A 24731-nucleotide genomic window follows, 5' to 3' on the forward strand; every position below is an offset into this window, starting at 1 on the left:
GCAGAGCCGTGGAATCACGACATGTCGTCCACGACGCTGGTTGGCGCTTGGAGTTATACAGCTGAAGTTGACTTGATGCTTAAACCGTAGTCGCCTATGGGTGGTAGGCTGTGAACCGGGGAGGCGCTCCGGCGAAGTCATCTAGGGTCGAATCGACATATCGAAACCACGTCGAAGGAGCTTAGTGGGCTTCCAGGACACCAGGTGACCGTGAAGCCACGTGGAGAGCGCTCGACGGAGGGCCGATGATTATCACCCGAACAAGTCGCAAAATCGGAGTCGGGGTCGTGGCCGGATATAGTCGAAGTAGCGGGAGGTTGGGAGCAGAGAAGAGGATGCCATGGGATCCGTCATGTCTTTCCGACGCGTAGATTCCCTTCGGATCATCGGCAATGGCGTGCTCTTCGCAATGTCGTTATCGGGATTGTAGTTGGGATTGCGCTGTTTCGGGCCAGTTGAATGATTTGCCGAAGTCAGTAAGGAGTGGCAGACTGGTGTTCAAATGATGGGAGAAGGAGGTGAAGTTTCACACGGGAGACTGCAAAGGCGATGATGTCAGTCATTGGAGAAAGCAGCTACATAAGTGGACAGGGAACCCCTCCTTTTGGTGGGCGTGGGCCCCACTATCAGTTGTGAAAAGTGGGGTCAGCATCGGAGCCCGGGGAAGGCGCTAGCAGGGGGTGAGCTGAACCTTGACTTTAGAGAACGACTCCGAGGGAAGGAACACCTCGAATCACCATCACTCAACGTGAATCGAGTAGTGAGACAGTTCATGACAGGCTGCACTGTCCAAGTGTTTGGACAGTAACCATCTCGATGGACATAGGTGTTCTCATTGAACAAAAAGCACCAAAGGTTGGTGGTATCACGGTTGGGCTCCAGTTCCCAGCGCTACCTAACTCGGAAGCAGGAACGGGTTCGGCTCTAATACGTCCGTGAAAGCTTGACGTACCAGGCCGACTTTAGGCGTGTCATCTGCGGAGAGAAAGAATGGAATGCAAAGAATGAAAGAGAAGAAAGTTCGGTTGGAGGGACCAATGGGGGTTAATCAACACCAGTGATGGAAAGGGAGAGAGCAATGAGAAAGGTTTGCCGGGTAGGGCAAGACTGACGACAGCTGCAGCAAGAGAAGAGGGGCAGCTCCCAGGCATCATCAATGGTCTATGCCTAGACGGGAGGTATCATCATCATCCTCACCACCAATTCCATTGAGCTTGACGATACTACCTCAGGTACTCTTGGATAAAGTGCAGCGGGTAACCGACCAACCATCATGAGAGCTCAGCTTTGACGCTGACAGATCACAGCGTCGAGCTTGGTCGGACTGCTCCGTCGTGAGTGAGGGTGGGTAGAGGTACCAATCAAAAGGAAGCAAGTGCTGCTCAATCTGGCACTTCCCCTCTCTTGACGAGAGCTTCGGGATCCCTTCCCGTTCCTAGCCTCGAGTGAGTCTGGCTCCGTCTTATATATCACATATCCTCTCAGACATACCTAACCTGACTGACTCTCTGTCCTTCCCACTTTTGTTGGTTTCTGGATAATCCGCCCTCTTCATTCTAGTTTCTATCTAGGTACTTTTACTTGCCTCTATTTTTGAACGAGCAATCGAAAGATCTCGATACCAAGGTAGACCTAAACTCACACAACCCGCGTATCCTCCCCCAGCCCAGCCGCTCTGCACCAGTCACGGTGCAGCATTCCACTGGCTAGCCAACAGAGCTACGGGGAGCTCCAGTAGCTTCGCGCGGGGTCGATTCACTTGGAAGCCGCTAAGAGCATCTAGCCCATCAAGGTACGTGGTGCTGCCCCACTTGCTCGTCTGTTGCCAACCCCATGATTCCATCCGTCCTCCAATCCATTGTCAGCCCAATGAAACCTCGGACCAGAGACCACCTAGGAAAAGGATCGTATCATACGTTTTGAATGTCATGGCATGTCATCCGATGGTTTCCCAAGCTATATCTGTTGTTGTATCCCCAAGGGATTGGGCCCCCCTCCTCTCTTCTTCCCCATCTATGAACGCTTCCTGACGTTCTGATCCTACCACTATCCAGCAACTCCCCATCCATCTCCTACAATGGCCTCCAACACCACACAGCGGGTTCCCCTTAGAGAGAGGAGGCCATCCGTTGGCGCTCCTCTCGTCGATATTCAAGGAGGTGTTGCTCCTGCCGGCGTCTCCCGTCCCAAACACAAGAGAACCCTCACCGGCTTCGGTCCAGGAGAGATCAAGAATGTTGAAGGTATGGTTGGTCCCTTGACACCAACACTACCTCCTGGTACAAACACTAACATCATCTTTCCAACCACTCAGCCTCCATCCCCGAGCCCCAGCGCAAGGCTTGGCTCGCCCACCAGACCAGCGGCTTCAAGGACAAGGACGGCTTCGAAACCGAGGTTGTCCGCCATGTCGAGACCACCCTTGCCCGTAGCATGTACAACTGCGACGAACAGGCTGCCTACTCTGCCTGCAGTCTGGCCTTCCGTGACCGTCTTATTCTCGAGTGGAACCGCACCCAGCAGCGCCAGACCTTCGCCGACAGCAAGCGTGTCTACTATCTCTCCCTAGAGTTCCTCATGGGCCGTGCCCTCGACAACGCCATGCTCAACATTGGTCAGAAGGACGTGGCCAAGGCTGGTCTGGCCGAACTCGGCTTCAGAATCGAGGATGTCATCGAACAAGAGCACGACGCTGCTCTTGGAAACGGTGGCCTTGGTCGTCTCGCTGCCTGCTTCCTCGACAGTCTGGCTTCCCTCAACTACTCGGCCTGGGGTTACGGCCTCAGGTACCGCTACGGTATCTTCAAGCAGGAGATCATCGACGGCTACCAGGTTGAGGTGCCAGACTACTGGCTCGACTTCAACCCATGGGAGTTCCCGCGTCACGATGTCACCGTTGATATTCAGTTCTACGGCCATGTCACCAAGCGCACTGATGACAACGGCAAGACCATCGCTACCTGGGAGGGCGGCGAGATCGTCAAGGCCGTTGCTTATGATGTCCCCATTCCCGGTTATGCCACTCCTTCGACCAACAACCTGAGACTGTGGTCCAGCAAGGCTGCCAGCGGAGAGTTCGACTTCCAAAAGTTCAACAGCGGCGACTACGAGAACTCGGTCGCTGACCAGCAGCGTGCCGAGACCATCAGCGCTGTGCTCTACCCCAACGACAACCTCGATCGCGGAAAGGAGCTTCGTCTAAAGCAGCAATACTTCTGGGTTGCCGCTTCCCTCTACGACATTGTCCGCCGTTTCAAAAAGTCGAGGCGCGCATGGAAGGAGTTCCCCGACCAGGTGGCCATTCAGCTGAACGACACCCACCCGACTCTGGCTGTTGTCGAACTCCAGCGTATCCTTGTTGATCTTGAGGGCCTTGACTGGGAGGAGGCCTGGAACATCGTCACAAACACTTTCGGTTACACCAACCACACCGTCCTGCCCGAGGCTCTCGAGAAGTGGTCGGTCCCCTTGTTCCAGCATCTCCTGCCCCGCCACCTCCAGCTTATCTACGACATCAACCTCTTCTTCCTCCAGAGCGTCGAGCGCAAGTTCCCCAAAGATCGCGAGATGCTTGCCCGTGTCTCCATCATCGAGGAGTCCCAGCCCAAGATGGTCCGCATGGCTCACCTGGCTATTGTTGGTTCTCACAAGGTCAACGGTGTTGCTGAGCTGCACTCTGATCTCATCAAGACCACCATCTTTAAGGACTTCGTCGAGGTCTTTGGCCCTGACAAGTTCACCAACGTCACCAACGGTATCACTCCCCGCAGATGGCTCCACCAGGCCAATCCTCGCCTCTCCGAGCTTATCTCCAGCAAGACGGGTAGCCAGAACTTCCTCAAGGATCTGACGGAGCTGGCCAAGATCGAGCACTACAAGGATGATAAGGCATTCCGTAAGGAGTGGGCTGAGATCAAGTATGCCAACAAGGTCCGTCTGGCCAAGCACATCAAGAAGACTACCGGTGTCGATGTCAACCCCTCTGCCCTGTTTGACGTCCAGGTCAAGCGTATCCACGAGTACAAGCGCCAACAGATGAACATCTTTGGCGTCATCCACCGCTATCTTACCCTCAAGTCTCTCTCGCCTGAGGAGAGGAAGAAGTTCCAACCCAGAGTTTCCATCTTTGGTGGCAAGGCTGCCCCCGGCTACTGGATGGCTAAGCAGATTATTCACTTGATCAATGCTGTCGGTGCCGTTGTCAACAACGACAAGGATATCGGTGATCTGCTCAAGGTCATCTTCCTCGAGGATTACAACGTTAGCAAGGCCGAGATGATCATTCCCGCTTCGGATCTCAGCGAGCATATCTCGACTGCCGGTACCGAGTAAGTTTTCCGTTGCGAGGGTTGTGAAAGTTAGAAGCTAACCTTGAACAGGGCCTCTGGTACCAGTAACATGAAGTTCGTCCTCAACGGTGGTCTCATCATCGGAACATGCGATGGTGCCAACGTAAGCAACAACCCTCTCTTCTATGCCATATTTTCTCTCGCTAACCCTCTCTAGATCGAAATCACCCGCGAAATCGGCGAGCAAAACATCTTCCTCTTCGGTAACCTCGCTGAAGACGTCGAGGATATCCGCCACAACCATACTTACGGCTCGTATACGGTCGACCCCGACCTCGTCAAGGTGTTTGAGGCCATCGAGAAGGGCACCTTCGGCGAGCCCAACGACTTTATGGGCATGATCTCTGCCGTCCGCGACCACGGCGATTTCTACCTCGTTTCTGATGACTTCCACAGCTATATTGAGACGCAGGAGCTCGTCGACAAGGCCTACCGCGACCAGGAGGGCTGGGTCACCAAGAGCATTGAGAGCGTAGCGAGGATGGGCTTCTTCAGCTCGGATCGCTGCATCAATGAGTATGCAGAGGGCATTTGGAATATTGAGCCTTTGGCTGTCAAGGACCAGTAAGGGGCGGAAACACCAACTGGGGAAAGGGAGAAGGAAGATGAAATGGGGGTAGCTGGATACCTACAGTATTCTTGAATAATCGTTTGTTGGGTGGAAAGGAGAATGAAGGGACATGGGGTTGATGACCTAGCTTCTTGATTACGCCGTTACGATTCACATGATCCTATGAGTGATGGCTTTTCTTTTGAAATCAGAAATTCTTGACCTTTTCTTTTTTTACATTTCCCTGAATCACCTCCATTTTCAAGAACGCACTTGACAAGGGCGACATGACAGTGATTTAAGAGAAGGAAGCAGCAGAAATAAATCGCCATGTGTTTGGTGCTCCAATTTTCGGACAAGGCGAATTATTTCCCGTTTATGATGATTCTGCTCCTAATATTCATCTCCCACGAGCTCCACGTCAGATGGATTTATTGAGTGTCTGTCTCCTCATTTGCCTCTTCTTGACTCCAATGGTGCCGTGTGGCGGCTCATGTTGTCATCAGGTTTTCCGCCTCCTCCTAGCTGACTTTTTTTTTTTCCCCCCCTCCTATCTACACTTACGTGTTTCACCTACCTCACTTACTTGGGATCGTTGGAAAAAAAAAAAAAAAAAAAAAAAAAAAAAAAACAGTGACTGACTGACTGATTGACTGTAACGCCTGATAGGGTTTTCAATAGATTTCTTTTCATTGCGAAAGTATACATCGACGAGATCTATTAGTACCTAGTTTCCATCGTCCTTGTTCCTTTCCTTCTCCATTCTTGGAAATCCGTATGTACCTATGCATCTTCATTCTCTTGCATACCCAGGTACCTAGGTAGGGTGTGTCCGGCGGCACAAGATACCTACTATACAAGGCTCTTTTGGCAGAAGCTACCTATGTTGGTCTACCTAGTTAGTGTACCTAGGTAGTGTACCTAGGTACCTACCTAGAGTACACAATTTCCCTTGTTTGGGTTCCCATGTCCGGGCTTCATTCCCTGCAGGAAGTTGCTCGGCTCGGCTGGTGTAGCGCAAAATTACCTCCAACTGAAAAAAAAAAAAAAAAAAAGATTCCATCGATATCGGTATCGGTGACCCCGTTGAGATATACGCCTCTTCACGCTCTTTAGTGATACTGCATTCCTCGAGGTCCAGTCGAGGGCGCGCGCAGCGGAGTATCTATCGCCGATATACATAGCTTATGGCTTATGGTTATGTGTCATGTGTTATGTATGTTGTCTTCTTCCTAGGTAAGTAAGTTAGTCGTACAAAAGTCGGAACACAAGCAAGCAAGCAAGCGATACCTACCTCTAGGGCTTACCTACCTAGGTAGGCTGAGTTTGGTACGACGCGGAGACTGTGTACCTAAAGGCTGCATGCTTCGGGGCAAGATCTTCATCTTTGACAAACTCGATGTTCTAGAAGGCGTGCATGTACGGTAATAAAACAAGACATGAGGTCTGAGTTACTATACCAGGTAGTAACAGACGTGAGGGTTTACAACTACTACTATTAAGAGGTCTTGGGTATGTATGGATTTTGTGAGACACAGAACAGTTCCAGAACGATTCCGACTTGATCTCATGGATTCATTGTGTCACTCTGTGCTACCTTGCGCAGTGATGTTGAACTTGTGTGTCTCCTGGGGTGTACATAACCACTCACGCTTACTTTCCATCTCAAGCACATGATCTAGGTAGGCTGTACTCCATACCTCTGTCTACATTGTATTGCAACACCCTTGCGGAACGGTGGATTTACACTGCTTGGTGCTCATCCATGTGTGCTTGTATCCACGAGACTATACTACATGGTGATGGGCAAGCACAGGTCGTCCGTGACAGCTGAGTTAAGCAAATCCTGGAAACACAAGGGGACTTTCCAAGGCCATCTGAACCTTTGCTGTGTCACTATAATGCTGTTCCGTATGTTGATGTGTCGGTTCGGTAGTTACCACTCTGGGCTTTCGAAGAGTTTCGTGGTAGAGCCCGTTTATCAAGTATTCATGAAGCAAGACTCTTATGTCGGTAGCTGGCATGCCGAAGGTGTGCATATCGAAATCGTGAATCGGGTAAGTACGATACTCTGGTACAGTAAGTAATCAAGTGGATATCATGGGATTTAAACAGATTCAGATAACTCGACCGGATCGAGGGGTCCATGTGCAGTTCTCGGGATGGGGGCCCGAACCGGCGATCCCGTACACTACACCACTGTTGAGCAACAGACGTCTCGATTGAGGTTTGCAGATCACCGTTGCGGATCGCCCGAGGGCTCCAGCCAGTTTTGAGCCTCCGTCCGCCCACTGGCCACGGCGTGCAAGTCAGCGAGCGAGCGTATTAGATTAGAGTGTCGGCGTCCCAGGAGGCGCGATTCGTAGTCGATGATAGCTTCACGTTCTCTTGGCTCTGTGTCAAGCTTGTCGAGTCGTGCAACTTCTTGACAGGGAGATTGTATTTGTCACACGATTGTGTGTCTTTGGTCCGTTGATGGAGATCATGGACAGATGGATGGATGGGACTTGCTCCATGGACATGGACATGGCTTGATGGCCCCTTGTCCGACTCCCCGATTTGGGACGGGATGGATACAGTATGGGAAGTTGATGGTAGAAAAGGGTGATTTGTTTCCCATGGCATTATCCCTGCTGCCGTTGCGCTATACCGGGCACACCGGCCTTGATGAAGGGGGACGCGGGGGGTAGAAGAGAATACACTGCACTAGAGGCCTGGAGGCTCAAAACGGGAAGTGAGGGGGGGCAGACGAACATGGACAAAAGGGGTTCGCGGTGGCGAGTGTGTGAATAGCTGCATATTCCACACTAGTCTTAAAGCATCCGCTTGGTTCCCGTTCAAGCCGAGGATGCTGACCCTGCCCTGGGGGAGCTGGAAGTGATCGACAGCATACAGTATAGTGTATCATGTCGTGTAGCTTCCGGAGCTGGCGTCCAGAAGGGAAGATGTGAGCTGAAGCTGTTAGGAGAGGGTTGTGACGCTACCGGCGGCAGCGTGGGTGTTGACAGCTTCATTTTTTCTTCTTTTTTCTGACGGATCACCTTGTCTATATGCACCCATCTGTCCAGCCCCCGGTTCAACGGTTGTAACGGGAATGCGCTCCTCGTTCCGTTGCAAGATACCGGATGCGAGGTGCATTCCGCTGTGCCTACCAAAGTTCTGGTAAGGAAATGTGAGAGTGCATCTCCGGCTGCTGGACCTGCTGCAGTACATATGCATAGAGGACCCTGGCTGCGATGCAGAGTTGGATATGTATGTATGTATGTATGTAGGTGAATGACATTCGCCTGTGCAGTGAATTAATTTTGATGACAAGACACTTGCAAATAATTGGTTCAATATTAGCGAATTGAGAGCCAACACCCGATAGTCATCATTTTGAACATGCTTTCTGCCTTGAAAACGTGCCTTTGCTGTAGTGTGCATGTGCACACTGGCAGCAGCAGTAGCATCAGTATGTATGTACATTAGCCAAAAAAAAAAAAAAAAGAAAAAAAAGAAAAAAAAAAAAGACTCGTGGACCCTATAAAAATTGAGGGTACTATCCTCCTCCTCCAGTGACTGATCCAGGGTTCTAACCGGGTCCATGGGAGGTCAAGACAAGGGAAGCGGGAACGAGGGACGACGGACGTTCTTGGACCATACCCCGACGACGTCATCGTGCATAAGACGGGCCTGGAAGCTCCCCCCCGTCCTGACCCCGCTGGCTATTGACGAGGCTAGGAAGATTTGGGAATGGTTGTGTGGTAGTTGTGATGTTAATAGCGCCGGTTTCAACATGCAGGCACTGCAGCCTACTACTGTATGTACACTACATATGTACATACCTAGTACCAATCGATGTGTCCAGCCCAGGATTTATTTTTGGTTTGGTGAATTTCCCTCGCCTTGGGGATATCCCCAACAGGGACAGCAGACAGCAGGGACAGCGGAAAGATAGACCAAGCGTCTTTACATAGTTATGACGGCATAGTGTTTTCGTGCTTACTCGGCACCTAGTGTAGAATTGTTGGGGAGCGCTCAAGCTGGAATCGCAGCTCCATCACTGAGGGGAAGGTGAGAGAAGTGTACGCTGATTTGGCGAGGATGAATTGGATGCCGTTTGTGCTGGCTGATGTGGGGGCGGCGCTGGTCCATAGATAAGATGATTTGCTCTAGTACGTGAACAACAGCTCGGAAATGGGAACAAAAGGAAAGATGAGATGGGATGGCGCGGCTGGCAACAAAAACAGAACAGTGTCGGTGGGTAAGAGTAAGTATTGGTCCCTGATGATCACGGGAATGATCCGTGATCCGTGCAGGCAGGCGTGGCAGAAGAATTTCAATCAATACATAGGCGCCAGGGCAGCGGACACATGCTAGCGAGGGGAAGGAGGTGAGCTGATTTGGCTGTGATGAGCTCTGCATGTAGATGGATGGATGGAGGTTGGGGGCCCTGAAAGCGCGGGAAGTGGGAGTCGGCAAGGACCCTTGACAAGGAGGGTTGCCAGATGTCCCTCTTTGGGACTGGCTTGAGCGAAATCACCGATTCCCGATCATGAGATGGGGAGAATCCACATGGCCAGAAAGACGGCCGTCGAGGAGCTCTGATATGAAAATGGAGCTTTGTGAATCTTGGAGGGTTGCGAGTGGTCAGTGGCATGAGATCCAACTACACTAGTGTAGGGTCTGGACGGAGAGGCGGCTCTTGGGAGAAGTCTTGGGGGTGTCATCGAGATGGCCAGCATGCTGGGTGGGTGGATGTCTTCTTGGTAGTGGTGGGAATGACTTCCACTTGCACACAACCACGACGACCCTCCAGAATGCGTGCCATATTGCGTTGATACCCAAGCCCAGCAACCTCCAACAGCCCAAGGTAAAAATGACGAGACTGAGATATACTGCGGTATGGCGACTGCCGGGGAAGAACAAGCCAAGTCAATGACGCGGCTATCGCCAATAGTGGAGTGACCATCTCATGGAGGCTAAAAAACCCCCCCAAAAAAGACAGACATCCTGGGTGAGAATTGCGTGCCTGGCCCAGGGGCTCAAGTACACTATCAGACTATCTCTACACTACTGAGGGGGATGTGTGTGGAGGATGGTCCAAGCTTTGAGTGTGGGCTGTAAAGAATGAGCTGACTAAGGTATGGAAGGTATGGACTTGGTTGGAAGAACTTTAAGCATCCTGATCCAGATCGCCAGGGTATGACTCCGTTGATATCCAGTGTGTCGTTTGAAAATCCCCCAAACGGCGAGGCAAGTGTAGAGGTAGTGTATGCATTGTGAATCCCTTCGTGTTCCACAACCCGGACCTTTTCCTCCAGACACCTTCATTGACAACCTGTTTATCGCCCTTCTTGTCGATCTGACAGTGACTGCTTTTCTTGAAATCATAGCACTCAAGTTCAAATGGTAGTGTACTTCGGGAGGAGGAAGCCGCGCGTGACTGCGGCTTTATGCTTGGTTCGTCGACAGCGGTCGGAGGGACGGCCGATTCGAATTTTTATTTTATGTTTTCCCCCATTTTCTAGCAAGGGAAAGAAAGGGTGTCAACATCAATGGTCGACTCTGCGCTAGGACTAGTCACCGCCAAATGGACTATTGGCTGAATTACTCGATCAAAGTCCGATTGCACCCAAATTCGCGATTTGGAGAGGACCACGGGAAATGGAGGGGCTCAGCAAAACGGCCGATGGCTTGCGATGGCTTGCGAATGCCTGCCAGGCCGAGCGGGAGTGGGTCTTTTGGCATGTGTCGGCGACAAGGGGTCGTGGTTAGCGCTGGTTAACGCTCATGAGCCCCACCCCTCAACTACGTCATAGCCTCCGTGAGGTTGTTAGAGCGGGCATCTCCCTCGTTGTCGCCCTTGCTCCCCTCGTCTGGCCCGCCTGGCCCATCTGGCACCTAGACTACCTAGTCTTGGCACCATGTCTACCTACCTACCTTACTCTACTTGACTATATGCACTATCAGATGACTGGCGAACGTAGGTAGTTTGTGAAATGGTTGTGATGAGCATTTGACTGAACGAAGGGTTAGAGTAACACGACAACCTCAAGGACCCAGCGTTATGGGAAACCACCGCGGGCCAAGTTGCGGGGTTAAGGGAGAACACCTGCAAGCAGTTGGAAGGGATGATTGCTTGACTTGTGCATTTAAGCTGCACCTAAAAAAGACATCAACCTGACATCCATGGCATCCACTGAGGCTATCTTCACCTTCCTTCTCAAATGTCCCTGCATTAACAGAGACAGTTAACGGCAGATCAGACACAACAGGAACATCCATTTGGAAACCAGCACCAGTTAGTGGTGGATGGTGGTATATATGTATGTATGCAGAACGCGCAAGACACACTAAGGAGGGGAGGACTCAAAGGGGAGGGGACAGGTACAGGTACCCAACCAACCAACGACAGAAAAGAGAAAGCGGAAAATGGATGAACCAGAGCATGGAATTTGAACAAGACGGAAATTCAGCATATCCTGTTCTCCAGTCCCGGCGTCGTGTTCCTGGTCTCGAGGACGGTCGCCGATGTACCGCCAGGGTACCTAGGGTGGTGCCAGCTCTCCATGCTGGTCGGTCCTCCATGCTCTGGCCTCTTCCCTATTGGAAGTTCCTGGTAGCGCATTAACCGTTTCGAGCTGTTCCTCCTACTTCCTTGCCCGTGAGCCCGGCCTCCCGTTCCATCCTCGCTGCGTCTTCATGCACCCTTGCCTGGCTCATCGGGTGTGTGTGTGTGTTCAGATTCAGGTTCAGGTCCAAGTGCCAAAAGACGGATTGACCGTGTACACTATTTACTGCTCGTAGCTCCTTCTTTTTCTTTCCTCCCTCTTTTTTTTATCATCTGCGCTTTCGCTCCTCATCTTCCTCACACGTCCCTTCTCTGCTTTCTCTCCTCTTCAAACCTGTTGTGCTCTGCGTGTTAGTATTCTCTCAGTCTCGGTCGGACCTATACAAGCCTCAGCCACCACCCATCAACCAAACCCCCCATCGCGATATTGCTCGGTTGAAAGGATCCGACTTTGACCTAAGCTCGACTAAACTCGCCAAGTGTGAAGAAGCAGTCCATCGTCGGAAAGTGCGGGGCCATCGGTTTCTTGCTTCAAATCGCCCTTGGATCGCAAGAGAGGTTTTTACAACAACAACACAACACATTTCCTACCAACCGCCCGACGAAAAAGCAATATATACACGACACGAGGAAAATCATTCCGGATCGAGTACGACACCGAGTTGCGACGCCAGCATTCCCAATCATCGATCGCGCACCTCGGCCTGCCAACCACTTGTCGTGTCGCTGCCCCTCCGAGAGGTATCCGAATTCCCGTCAATTTGGGTAAAAGCTCCAGTTCTGTTAGTGAACTACTGCAGGTAAGCGAGCGGATACCCACCAACAAAAGGTCCACCGCTACTAAAGGCCAATTCCCTCCTCCGCACTTCCCCGCCCTGGCGACTGCCTGGCGCACACTGTATTGCCCACTGCGAGCCATTGAGCTGCCCAGCTGGAGGGTGCGCTGGAGAGGGATTGGAAGTGGGATGGATTCCTTTTCTGTCCATTGCGTCCACTTGCATTCGGCTCCCACCCGCTCTCTCTCCCCTTCACTTTTCGTTCCAGGCACTTTTGCTCTCGGTGCCCAAGCTGATATTTTCTTCCCAAGCCAAACAAAAGTTTTCGGCTCGCCTTCAGGACTTCGTTCTCAGCCTTTGCCCGATCCCCTTATTGTGCGCACTACGCAGGCAACATCCGACACCAGCCGACGTCGTCCGTCTCCTCAGTCTCCCTTACACAAAACACAAAGCGCCCGATCACCGGATCCCCTCACTGCCGCCACTGAATCAAACCTCGCGTTTGACCTGTGTTTTCGACACTCGGCCCATTCAGCTTGCCCGGCGCTCCCACCAGAGACAGGGCTATTTAGTCTTCCAGCAAATCTCACTCCGTCCTTTGTTCTGTAACATCAACACAACACTTTACAATGGCCGAATTTATCCGCGCCCAGATCTTCGGAACTACCTTTGAGATCACCTCGAGGTTGGCCTCCCCGCGACGAACCCTTCTGTCATTATGCGCTTTAGTCTGATCCCGCCATAGGTACTCCGATCTCCAGCCTGTCGGCATGGGAGCTTTTGGCCTTGTCTGGTATGTTTTTCGCTTCGCTATCTGGTCACATCCGCCAGACACACCCAGCTAATGATGACCGCCGCGCAGCTCCGCGAAAGACCAGCTCACCAACCAGAATGTCGCCATCAAGAAGATTATGAAGCCCTTCAGCACACCGGTCCTCGCCAAACGCACGTACCGTGAGCTGAAGCTTCTCAAGCACTTGAGGCACGAAAACGTTGGTCTACCAGTTTCCATTGCACAAGCAAATTGGGAATTATGCGACTAACATGCTTGCGCTACAGGTCATTTCTCTGAGCGATATCTTCATCTCTCCTCTCGAGGATATCTACTTTGTTACCGAGCTTCTCGGAACCGATCTTCACAGACTTCTCACTTCTAGGCCTCTTGAGAAGCAGTTTATCCAGTACTTCCTGTATCAGATCATGGCAAGTCACCCCCTTGTCAATGTCGCACGAAAACGACGGTGCCCACTAACTCCAGGATTAGCGCGGCCTCAAATACGTTCACTCCGCCGGCGTTGTCCACCGTGACTTGAAACCAAGTAACATCCTGGTCAACGAGAACTGCGACTTGAAGATTTGCGATTTCGGCCTTGCGCGTATCCAGGATCCTCAGATGACGGGCTATGTTTCTACTCGTTACTACCGCGCCCCCGAGATCATGCTCACTTGGCAAAAGTACGACGTCGAGGTCGACATCTGGAGTGCCGGCTGCATTTTCGCCGAGATGCTGGAGGGCAAGCCCCTCTTCCCTGGCAAGGACCATGTCAACCAGTTCTCCATCATCACCGAGCTTCTCGGCACTCCCCCAGACGATGTCATCAACACGATTGCCAGCGAAAACGTGTGTACCCCCACTCTGCTGAAGGCTCTGCGACACCGTGACTAACTCTCCGTTAGACCCTGAGATTCGTCAAGTCCCTTCCCAAGCGCGAGCGTCAGCCCCTGAAGAATAAGTTTAAGAACGCCGATTCATCAGGTACGTCTAGCCGCTCGCCATCGTAGGATACACAATATGCTGACCTGTCTTAGCTGTCGATCTGCTCGAGCGCATGCTTGTCTTTGACCCTAAGAAGCGGATAACTGCCACCGAGGCCCTTTCACACGAGTACCTTGCTCCTTACCACGACCCCACCGACGAGCCGGTTGCCGAGGAGAAGTTCGATTGGAGTTTCAATGATGCTGATCTCCCGGTCGACACATGGAAGATCATGATGTGAGTTTGACCGCATCAATATGATGAGTTGAGAACCACACCACTAACTGAATCACAGGTACTCCGAGATCCTGGACTATCACAACGTCGAAGCCTCGGGGCAAATGATGTTCCCGGACGAAGTTCCGCAATAAAACACGGCAACGGCAGGGTCCGAGACATGGCCCCGAATCTACAACACAGGGGTGGAGTAGAAGTCCCCTGGCTTCATGATACCACGACATCATGCCACATGATTTCTTACCGTCATAATCCACTTTTTTTTCCGGTCAACTTTGTAGGGGTTCTCCGATTTTGTTTTTGTCTACAATGTTTGAAGAGCGGGGAAGCGGATACACATCAGAAAATTGTATCCAGGTCCCGGGTACAAGGGAAGTTTTAAAGAAAGGGAGAGGGCATGCAGGTATGTCCAGAGAGAAGGACGCATGCATGGGAAATACACGTACCCAGGCACGGGCGATGTTTGGGGTTAGGATCAAATAAGACAAGAAGTAAAAGAAACCAGGATTCAAAAGAGGGTGCTTGCGCTTGTTGACTTCCGGACCGACTGATATTCACCAATGATGGAGAATTTGGGCATGCATGGCGTTCGTGGAGAGGGAATGATATGTAAGGCCGAGACCGCCACTCTTTGGAGCCCGCCGAGGGTGTTGATGGTGGACAAGCGGCCTGTATTGTTATGGAGAGAAAGGATGAGTGGAAATGATGGCTATCCATTCGTTCACGAGGCACTTGGTGGGGAGTAACCTAAGCAGACACACGCCATTAGGGGTCGGTTGTAGGGGCAAACAGGCGGTCGGATCGATAGAGTTAAGATTCTACATTAATTTGAGTATATGATAGACTTTGTGGTAACATCAGCTCACGTCGGAGTATTACTGGCCTTGCATTGAGCATGTTTAGTCGGAGATCGCCAAGATCAGACTCTTAGCTCAGGGGTGGTAAAAAGAGGGTGAAGATTGGGTGAAAAGCGACGGTGGGTGGGGAGGGTGGTGAGGAATAGATGATTGTATGTAATAAGGTGTAGCTATTCCCTCGTTGACCGTTGACCTAGAATCCGGTCTGTAGCTTTCGGCTGGCGGTTGGTTTGGAGGGATAACGCGCGTGTTTGGATCACAACTATCACCATCGTTCCCGTCGATATCGTTCTCATGGATAGCCTTGGCAAAACCTCGCGGTAGGTCAGGCGGTTTGGTGTGCATTCCGATGTCTACATACATATGTATGTACGATGTCACCGCATCTTACTGTCGACAGACAGCCTCTCTCGCAGTTGCATGTTGCATGAGGCACTCGCTGATGAGAACGGGACAAAGGAGCAAACATCGGATGGTACAGGAAGATGGGTTGACTCGGCGATGCAAGTTGAAGGTTGGGTTTCCGTCTTTGGGCAGTGAGTGGGCAGTGGGGGGGGGGGGGGGGACGGCTGGGGAACGAAGCACGAGCCGCCGCCCACTCAGCACCTCAGTCACGAACGCGCCTCGTCGAATTGTCGGGAGAAGCTCCGGTCCTCCCGTCCTCTTCCAACCTCCCGTCCTTGGATGTCAGTCCGGCGACTGTTGTAGAAATGTTTCGGCCTTGAAATCGTCCTACCCTAAATCTTTGTTTATACCCACACTATCTCCGGATCACTGAACGGCGACAACACATACGGCATTGGCGTTGGCATTGCTCGGCCCACCCCTTCCGCCGCCACTTCTCGTACCATCCCAAGACCCTACCAACCCAATCAAGCAACCTGGGCCATTCTCTCCGTCGCCGCTTCAATCTCTATATACTTACGTATACATACCTACCCTACCACATGGAGACATCTTGAATTGGTGATTACGGAAAAAAAAACATTCTAGTCATATAACGAAGCGCGCGGTAGCTTTTGCCGCCATTCCGGACCGCATATCAGTCGCAACTCCCGGATCCCGGATCCCCAACCTAGACAATGTCCGTCCCCCCTACCCCGACAACCGAGAGAAAGCCGGGCTTCATCCCGCTTGTCGCCGTCGTCGACTTCCACCATGCGCGCGGCCCCGAGGTCGAGAGGTGGTTCGGCGTGCCCGAGGATAGCGATCCAGCCGCCGAGTATGATTGGGGGTTGTTGCCTTTTATGGCCTTGAGCGATGGTGCCCATGCGTACGTCCCCCCATTCCCCTCTAACTCGCGGAAAAGAAAAGACATGTTTCAAAGACTGACGACGCATTGGATGACGACACAGCGCAACAGAAGACTTCTCCTACTTCACCCTCCTCCGCCCCGCCACCGCCGCCGAACCCGAAGCCACCTCCCTCTTCGGCATCTCGTGCACCCGCCAGATGGATGCCTCCCAGCTGCTGAACCGCCCCGCCGATGTCACCCGCTCGACCGTACAGAAAGCCGTCGTCATCATCGCCGACTCGCCCCAGTACTTTGGCATGCTGCGCGAACGCCTGAGCGTCGTCACAAAGGCCTGGTTCGCTCAGCGCGAGTTCACCGATGTTGAGATCCTCCGTCGCTTCCAGGAGAGCCTAGCGGACGAGAAGGCGCGCGGCACCTTGCTTGGCGAGAAGGAGGAGGACAGGGATTTATATCTCGGCATGAGCCTGCGCGAGCTGGTGCGCGAGTTCCGGTGGCAGACGCTGGTGCTGCTCAAGTGCTGCTTGCTCCAGCCAAAGATGCTGTTCTTTGGATCGAGGTGCGAGAGACTGTGCATGATGCAGTTTTCACTCATCAGTCTGATTCCGGGCTTGTTGAGGAACTTGCAAGACTCGGCCGGTCCGGAGCTGGATCACTACGAGAAGAAGCTCCAGAGGCCGACGAGCTTGCGGACGAGTGATCGCAACTCGCTGCTGGCGTACATGGGCTTACCGCTCCAGATCTTCGGCAAAGGCAGCTTGTTCGGGCCGTATACCCCTCTCCAGCAGCTGGACATCCTAGCCGACTTTGGCACAAAGTCCTACATCGTCGGCAGCACCAACTCTCTGCTTCTCCAGCAAAAAGACCGCTACTCCGACATTCTCATCAACCTCGACGAAGACTCCATCAACATCACCTCCCCTAGCCTCAAATCCGCCCTCGCCCTGTCCACCCCCGACCGCCGCTGGATCGACTTCATCACGCAAAACGTCAATGACACGTGGGACGACGCCAACCCGGGCATGCCCAAGACCATGGGCTACGTCGGTTCCGAGGAGTTCATTCGGCTACAATTCGAGGAGTACCTGCTGTCTTTGATCTCGTCCGTCAAGTACCACAACCACCTCGCCATCCACTCCCAAAACCCACGGATGCTGCTCCCGCACATCGAAGGCGACCCCTCGCTGGACTTCAACGCCGACTTTATCGAAGCCTGGAAGCGCACGGAAAATTACCGGATCTGGGACGGCCACACGGACTCACACTTGTTCGACATTGTCGAGCCTAAGCACCCCTGTGCCGGCGGACTGACGATCGATGATGTGCAGAGACGGATAGCGCAGCAGGTGCAGGATCTGCATCTGGATGAAAGATTTGCGGTCGGCAAGGAAGTGCTGGGGCGGAACCTGGCGGCGGGGAAAGAGAAGGCGAGCACCATGTTCAATAAATTGTATGCGGATATGGAAGCCTTGAGGGAACAGAGACGGAAGGCAGCGGAGGAGGCGGAAAAGCAACGACAGGCTGAGGCGGCAGCTGCTGGGAATGGGCAACAGCACGGTAGCGAAAAGGGTGGCGGCAGTGGGAGTGGGAACGGGAACGGAGGAAACGGACAAGGAGGACTGGCGCCAGCGGCTGCCGTGTCCACGGTAGGCAGCAAAGCCGGCGCCTTTGTGAGCAGCTGGACGGCTTGGGCGGGCGAAAAGCGCAAAGGATGGGGCCGTTCGGCGCCGACGACACCGATTACCGAGACCGCGCCTGTGCCTCCCACCACCACCACCGATACAACGACTACCAGCGACACGTCTTCACAAACTGGATCCCAACAACCAGAAGAAAAGGACAAGGAGAAGGAACAAGAAAAGAAAGGATGGGGCTGGTCCAAAGCCATCAGGAACCGCACCTCCCTCCTTCTCAGCGGCGGTAGCACGTCCGAAGAGCGTGAGACATTCATGCCCCAATCGCCTCCTCGAAACGGGGCGTATGCCGCTCTTCCGCTGGGTACGGGCAGTCCGGAGTCGGTGAGGACCACCAGAACGGGGAACAGCAGCACTGTTGAACAAAGAGCGTATAGGAGGAGGGCGTTGAGTGGGGAGAGTATGTTGGATGCGGTGGAGGGTGAGGATGGGGAAGGGTTCTCGGGGAGTGAGTTTGGAAGTCCTGAACGAGTACGTGGGGGGATTGCGAGAAAGCCGGTGGGTAGCGCCGGATCAAGGCCCGGGACGGCGGGGACAGCGGGAAGCGTTAATCTGATGAGTCTGGCGTCGCCGGAGGTGGTGAGGTCCGCAGATCATGCGAAGACGACAATCGCGACACAGGAAGGAAGTGTTGGTGAGAGCGAAGTTAAGAAGGATGAAAAGGTTGAGATTGAGGACAAGGCGGATCAAGCGGACAAGGCGGATAAGGAGGACAAGGGCATGCATGAAGTCTCACTCGACGACGCCCCAGCAACAGCTACCGAACTTGTCAAGAAGGAACCATCACCTGTCCTAGCGCCGATAACGACTACTACGACGACAACAGAAGAGACGCAAAAAGAAGGGTCACCGTCCCGATCACCATCACCATCGCAACTTCAGTCACCGGCTGTTATAGTGGCTGCTGAAGAGGCCGCGAAGGCAAGAGAAGTTTGGGATAAATAATAGCTGTATATATGGACAGCGACGGATAATTGAATATAGCGAAGCGTCTTTTTTGGATTGTTTACACTCTTCGATTCGTAAAGTTGCAAGTGAATGAGTCATGTTTGAAGTATCTGCGCCAGCGGCACGGCTGTTGAATATTTACTTGTTCCCTCCAGCCTTCCTTCGAAGCTTAGCTTTCTCCATGTATACGTACTGTTACATCTTTTCATTAAAGGCTAGGTAATGAGAATGTACTGATTAATCCTCCTCTTCACCCGGACGACACTACTATAACCCCAAGGAAGTTACTCAATTCGATTACACCTCTCTGTCTACCAAGCGCATTATACTGTATTTAATTGACATGCCCGCACCGCTCGCCGCTGGGAGCAGATCAAGAGAAAAGCTCGGTATTCCAACTGTTTCCGATGCATACATACCTTACACATCCGTGAGTAGTTTCTCATCGATGTTCACGACATCACCATCATCACCAAGAAGAGAAGAAAGGTGCCCATCCTAACGGACATGGGCTCAAAGCCAGATGTGATGTCGTAGTGTAATGACCCTCCCTTCCTTCACCTGGAAGAAACACTGACTCGGTGCTGCCTCCATGTAGACCCATCGATGCCGTTGTTACCTAGAGGTAAGAATCGGCAGTTTTTTCTTCTTCCGACTACGACTACGGAAGACGAACCTCCTTGTTCCATCCAGTTAGAAGAAACCGTTCTTAGAGGTAGGTATTCTAGATCTGTTTGATGCGCAGGACATCTTCAGTTACCTACCTACTGAGTTTCACAAAAGAATCAATAGAGGAGAAAGGTAGGTAAGGTACCCTCATCAATTACCGTAGTAAGTAAGATATCAAAATCGCAAAGGAACTCCTCCTGTTATTGGAACCACTCACTGCATTCTGGTGGGAGACACGGTAGGTAGGTATATGTACCAAAGGCGTATTAGAATCAATGTCCAAGTTGATGCGTGCTCCCTCCCTTTTCTGATTCGAAAGTTCATAGTTTGTTGTATGTCGCTGTCCTGGACTCTTTTTTGAGCAAACTTTTTTTGTTGATTATAACATACACTTGGGTCAGCGTATTTAGTCCTCTTTCAGTTGCTTCGCTGTTCTCTGTTCTTATATCTATAGAGAGTATATGAAGAGCGAGAAAGAGATAATCAAATCGACTAGATGGAACATCACCGCGTCAAAACAAGCACTTAAATTTGAGGAGATTGCTAGCAAGATTGGTTCAAGGTACAGATCACCATCAGATCAACAAACAGAGAAAAAGCAGCATGTGGTTTTGGCGATTTTTAAGCTTTTTCCCTTCCCCCTTCCGGATATGTCTTTAGTTTTGCTCGTTCAAACCAATCTTTCATTTGTTTATTTTTTTTTTATTTTCAGTATTCAAGGACTGTAGCTTCGTCACCTTTTGAGGCATGGTCAGTGGGAAGAAAAAGAGGTACGTGAGGTCAATATGGGTGCCGGGGAGAGTAAGCGCTTCCAGAGTAGGAACATCAAGTTATGACACAAACAGATTGTCGTCAATAGTGTATTCTCTTATCTATTTCTCGCTGGATGAAGTTTATACAGCCCCCAAGAAGGAAGATTATGAAATCATCATCTCACAAGAACAAACTCGAAAAAAAAAGATGACAAACACACCAGGGCATGACATATTCTCGTAAGCCCATTCAGCCATACGTTTCCAGAACAAAGACCATCTATCATTCAAAGGAATAACTATATGGACACGAAAAGAGATAGAAGTAGGCCACCTCTAAGCCTCGATAACAACCTTGAGCACCAAGTTTCCCTCGTCATCCATCGTCCGACTAGCCAGTTCAAACGCTCCCTTGGCGTTCTCCAGCCCCTTGAACCGGTGGGTAACCATGTCATCCAAGCTCGGGAGAGTGAACCCAGCATCAGATCCTTTCTGGTTACAAAGTATTCGAATACCGGTAGCATACGTATTTGCATAGCGAAAGACGCCGAGAATGTCAATCTCTCTGAGATGGGCAACCGACAAAGGCAGCGTCTGAATCGGCGTACCCATGCCGACCATAATGACTTTACCACCTGGGCGGGTTGCGTACAAAGCTGTGTGCATGCACACTTCCTTGCCGGTGCACTCAAAGGTGACGTCGACGCCAATGTCTTCATCATCGCGGTCAAGAATAGGGTTTTGGGTCAGTGCTAGCATGTCGGCAGCAAGAGATTTGGCGGAGTCAAGCGAACCGCGGAAAGAAAGGGTGCTGGATGGTGTGGCGATGCTCTCTGATGGGGTGGATGAGCCAGAGTTGCTGTTGCTGTTGGAGAATATTGAGGAGCTGCTGGAAGAGATGTGGAGGGGTCGGGAAACGACGTAGCCGTGGGTTGCGAAGCCTTTGGAGATGGCGTAATCAACGCGGCCTTGGTCGACATCCGTAATGGTCACCTGTATGCAACCTGCCTGACGTGCCATGGCTGCGGTGAGTAGGCCGACCGTACCGGCTCCGAGTACTAAAGCCGTAGAGCCGGGAGCGGGACTTGCTCGATTGACAGCATGTATACCAACAGAAAGAGGTTCCACAAGAGCTGCAGCATCAAAGGAAATATTATCAGGGAGTCTACAAAGTTGTTAGCATTGTGTTTATACCCATAATTCCTGGATGAGCTTACTTGTGACACCAGATCGCAGGGTGGTTGATCCTCTCTTGGAGGGTACCTTGGTAGTGAGGAACTGACTTGGCACTACTCCTGAATCTCATCTTTTTGCAAAGATTATAACGGCCTTTGCGGCAGATGGTGCATTGACCGCAGGCCACACCAACTTCAAGCGCTACCCTGTCACCAACGCTAAAGCCCGAGACCCGGGGTCCTATGGCAACGACAACACCCGAGGACTCATGACCAAGTGAGAGAGGCATACAGGCGCAAAGGTCACCATTTGCAAACTTCTTGTAGTATGAGAAATCGGAGCCGCAAATACCTGTCGTCTTGACGGCAACCTGAAGCTCACCAAGCCCAGGTTCTTCGATGGTTCGTCTTTCCTACATTTACAATGCCCGTGTCAGATCTTTGTGTCACAGAAAACCGAATGAGCGTTGTAGGGTGACACAGGGCTTGATACCTCACTTTCTTGTGTAACACTCGCATCTACATCCAGAAACAAGGGGATGAGAAACTCACCAATCGCAGGTCCCGTGGGCCATGTAAGACAGACGCATCGATGGATGAAGCCGTAGACAAGACGGGTAGGTGCATCGGTGCGTGCTCACATCCTGCAGAGGGAGCCATATTGGGCTAGATGGCAAGGGAAGCGTGGGAGGGGAGTGGGATGAAGAGGTGTGATTGTATGGCTTGGTTCGGTGAGGCTCAAGGAATAGATCGGCCTGTAGTTCAAGAGAATCGGAGTCATAGGTGTCCAAGTGACATGGGGCTGGGATATATCAGGAGCTCAGTTGAAGGGTGGAAAGAACTGCTTGGCCTTCACCAAATTCTGTGATTGTGGCAGCCGGACGGGGAGAAGAACAAAAGGGAAATCGAAGACTTGAAGATGGATGGCTAGGTGGAGTCGATTGAAGAGGGCGAAAGTGGGAAGGAAGATAGTTGGCAAGGTTCGAGATGGTTGAGGCCAGATGAAAAGGCTCACTGCCTGGAAGAATATAACAATGGTCTGATGATGGTAACTTTGATGGTGATGGTCAAGGGAAAGGCCAGAACTTACAAAACCCCCCACCTACAAGTATATCAATCCCTTGTGCCAAGGCGATATATGAAATGTTACTCTCCAGTGACGTGCCTCAGCTTTTTTTTTAAAGGTTTGAGTTAGGATTAATCACATCCAGGACCCAGAACGCATGGATTCGTGACAGATACAGAGTAGGATACCATGAACCGGCGTCTGAACAACAATGATTTCTTTCTCGAACAAGCTCACCAGTAAGAAATCTGACGGTTATCTCTCGATGTCTGGGCAAATATCAAAACGACATGCGCCCCACAGCAGACCAACACGCTCTAATCTCGGGAAAGGCATGCAAGGAGACCAACAGCTGCACAGCTTTGTGCGCGTGAAGTTATCGTCTAGGCTGGTTGACGTTGAAAGGGCAACGTTGATGTAACAGCTCATCCGAGACCGGAGAAGAGCATGGACTCAAAAGTACATTGTGTATGTAGTGGCACAAGCAATAGCCCAGACTTGACATGCCGAGGTAGAATACTTAGTTACAGAGCTAGGTACAAGGTGTTGTACACATGGCTGTGCCAGTATGTCTGTACGGGCCGGACGGGTTGGCTTCCGCGGCCCATGTGGAGGGTTTGACTATGCCATGACCCGTGTTGCAGGTATAGGTGTCAGGTAGCAGCAGAGGATACCATACCATGGTCTCATCGGGATGGCGAGCAACCCATGCCGTTGAGCCAAGATATTGGCAAGGACCGTGACGTGGTAGCGCATATATCACCTACAGAGCGCGGTACGGTCAATATTTGTGTGATTAATGAAGAATAATACACGAAATACCGCAGTGTCTTGGAGGACTGGTGGTGTTGTGTAGTGATGATGGTGGTGTTCGTGGCTGATCCGGAATCTATCCGCTGCTCCACGATTGACTCGCGTAAAGGGTGGTGTGCTCTTTGGCAGTTGGACATGGTCTTCTTGGTCATCGAGATCGAGGATCGTGGAGCACGGAGAATGGGAAGAGAAGAGAGGAATGCGGGATGGAAGGGTGACACAACTTGGAATTGCGTGAAAAGTGGATGGAAAGAGGAAATTGAAGGAAGAGAAGGAGGGACGGCTGCTTCACGGAGAGGTGCCCAAGTTGACCAATGAGCGTCCGGTGTACTCCAAGTGCCGTCTGTGTCGTGACGACTGGTTGGGAAAGAACATCTTTCTTCCACTGCATCGATCCCTCCTTCCCAGGCAGTTGCTCCTTATCGTTTCAATGAAGACGCAATCTCATTCAGCTTTTGCAATTGTATTGCTCGAGTGACGGGCTGGAGTCAGTAGTCAGCTCGTTCAACATAGGACATTTATCCTTTGGGCGATGTTCAAACAGACAATGGCAGTAGATATAGGATATCACCAGTCTCACCCGTTTCGACAACGGGTGGTGCCTATTCTAGTATGGCATTTCCATCCTCAGCTTCAAGCTTGACATTATCTCTGGCCAGCCGCGGACAAGCACGAAATGCTGCCGTGGTTCCTATCAGGACACGGCCAACTTCCCGTGGTTCTGGCCAAATATGGTCGTCCATCCATTGCGCCCACTTGACGCGGGATATCGTATAGGCCATCTGAATAGCAACGAGTTCATGCTGTGTTACCTCATTCCCGCGTCCCTAATCAAGATGCTATTCACTTCAAAACAGGAAGCAACCGCCTCGGCTATACCACTGCACAACCAGACTTGTTTTCCTCTGCCTATCGGATCATGACATGTTTGCAGCAGCCAAGATCGTGTCCTCATCATCTGCATATGATCCAGCCTGGTGAGTATCTATCTCTTTGATGATCGAGACCGGGAAGTGGCCTTTCTCGATGGGATCAATCAATTTCTGCTGCTTGTCTGCATGTATACCAGCGGATGGCGGACGGCGGCTCGCCCAACAAATCAACCGCCCGTGATTTAATTGTGTTCAATGACATTCACAACTCAACCAAACTGTTACTACAGCCTCCTTTGGTTCTAATTGTTTGGCGCACAACACATGGCAAGCTGCCATGTTGCAGCATTGGAAGCCCCCTCAAATCAGCATCTAGAAACGCTTCTCGAGTGAAAGGGAACAAAGCTGC

General features: G+C 51.7%; 4 protein-coding genes across 4 annotated transcripts; 3 read left to right on the top strand and 1 right to left on the bottom strand.

Moving 5' to 3' along the window:
* Nucleotides 1-2077: 2077 nt before the first annotated feature.
* Nucleotides 2078-4917, top strand: B0T23DRAFT_325584 (glycogen phosphorylase; the record flags this gene model as incomplete). The annotated part of the gene is made up of 4 exons (XM_062835518.1): nucleotides 2078-2243; nucleotides 2315-4328; nucleotides 4380-4452; nucleotides 4507-4917. The coding sequence occupies 4 exons, from the start codon at nucleotides 2078-2080 to the stop codon at nucleotides 4915-4917; spliced, it is 2664 nt and encodes an 887-aa protein (XP_062688766.1).
* Nucleotides 4918-12611: 7694 nt separating this feature from the next.
* Nucleotides 12612-14571, top strand: B0T23DRAFT_243579 (osmotic sensitive-2). Its single transcript, XM_062834071.1, has 8 exons — nucleotides 12612-12916; nucleotides 12977-13024; nucleotides 13094-13223; nucleotides 13291-13434; nucleotides 13496-13852; nucleotides 13909-13987; nucleotides 14041-14224; nucleotides 14283-14571. The coding sequence occupies exons 1-8, from the start codon at nucleotides 12861-12863 to the stop codon at nucleotides 14356-14358; spliced, it is 1074 nt and encodes a 357-aa protein (XP_062688767.1). The 5' UTR covers nucleotides 12612-12860; the 3' UTR covers nucleotides 14359-14571.
* A 1440-nt stretch (nucleotides 14572-16011) lies between these two features.
* B0T23DRAFT_243684 (transport protein Avl9-domain-containing protein) lies at nucleotides 16012-19003 on the top strand. The gene is made up of 2 exons (XM_062834072.1): nucleotides 16012-16354; nucleotides 16437-19003. The coding sequence occupies exons 1-2, from the start codon at nucleotides 16164-16166 to the stop codon at nucleotides 18970-18972; spliced, it is 2727 nt and encodes a 908-aa protein (XP_062688768.1). The 5' UTR covers nucleotides 16012-16163; the 3' UTR covers nucleotides 18973-19003.
* Nucleotides 19004-20686: 1683 nt separating this feature from the next.
* On the bottom strand, nucleotides 20687-22561 carry B0T23DRAFT_243696 (chaperonin 10-like protein). Its single transcript, XM_062834073.1, has 3 exons — nucleotides 22124-22561; nucleotides 21614-21984; nucleotides 20687-21561 (listed from the first exon to the last, which is right to left on the bottom strand). The coding sequence occupies exons 1-3, from the start codon at nucleotides 22229-22231 to the stop codon at nucleotides 20733-20735; spliced, it is 1308 nt and encodes a 435-aa protein (XP_062688769.1). The 5' UTR covers nucleotides 22232-22561; the 3' UTR covers nucleotides 20687-20732.
* Between the last annotated feature and the right edge of the window lie 2170 nt (nucleotides 22562-24731).

The sequence above is a fragment of the Neurospora hispaniola genome (assembly GCF_033458365.1).
Source record: "Neurospora hispaniola strain FGSC 10403 chromosome Unknown B0T23scaffold_9, whole genome shotgun sequence".
Taxonomy (NCBI): Eukaryota; Fungi; Ascomycota; class Sordariomycetes; order Sordariales; family Sordariaceae; genus Neurospora; species Neurospora hispaniola.

What these genes read in the sequence shown, in the direction of transcription:
- B0T23DRAFT_243579 (XM_062834071.1), top strand. Translation starts at nt 12,861, where the DNA reads ATGGCCGAATTTATCCGCGCCCAGATCTTCGGAACTACCTTTGAGATC. An exon ending in ACTTCCTGTATCAGATCATG is followed by an intron (nt 13,435 to 13,495) that starts GCAAGTCACCCC and finishes CTCCAGGATTAG; the next exon opens with CGCGGCCTCAAATACGTTCA. An exon ending in TAAGAACGCCGATTCATCAG is followed by an intron (nt 13,988 to 14,040) that starts GTACGTCTAGCC and finishes GACCTGTCTTAG; the next exon opens with CTGTCGATCTGCTCGAGCGC.
- B0T23DRAFT_243684 (XM_062834072.1), top strand. Translation starts at nt 16,164, where the DNA reads ATGTCCGTCCCCCCTACCCCGACAACCGAGAGAAAGCCGGGCTTCATC. An exon ending in TTGAGCGATGGTGCCCATGC is followed by an intron (nt 16,355 to 16,436) that starts GTACGTCCCCCC and finishes ATGACGACACAG; the next exon opens with CGCAACAGAAGACTTCTCCT.
- B0T23DRAFT_243696 (XM_062834073.1), bottom strand. Translation starts at nt 22,231, where the DNA reads ATGGCTCCCTCTGCAGGATGTGAGCACGCACCGATGCACCTACCCGTC. An exon ending in GCCCACGGGACCTGCGATTG is followed by an intron (nt 21,985 to 22,123) that starts GTGAGTTTCTCA and finishes TTGTAAATGTAG; the next exon opens with GAAAGACGAACCATCGAAGA. An exon ending in CCTGCGATCTGGTGTCACAA is followed by an intron (nt 21,562 to 21,613) that starts GTAAGCTCATCC and finishes ACAACTTTGTAG; the next exon opens with ACTCCCTGATAATATTTCCT.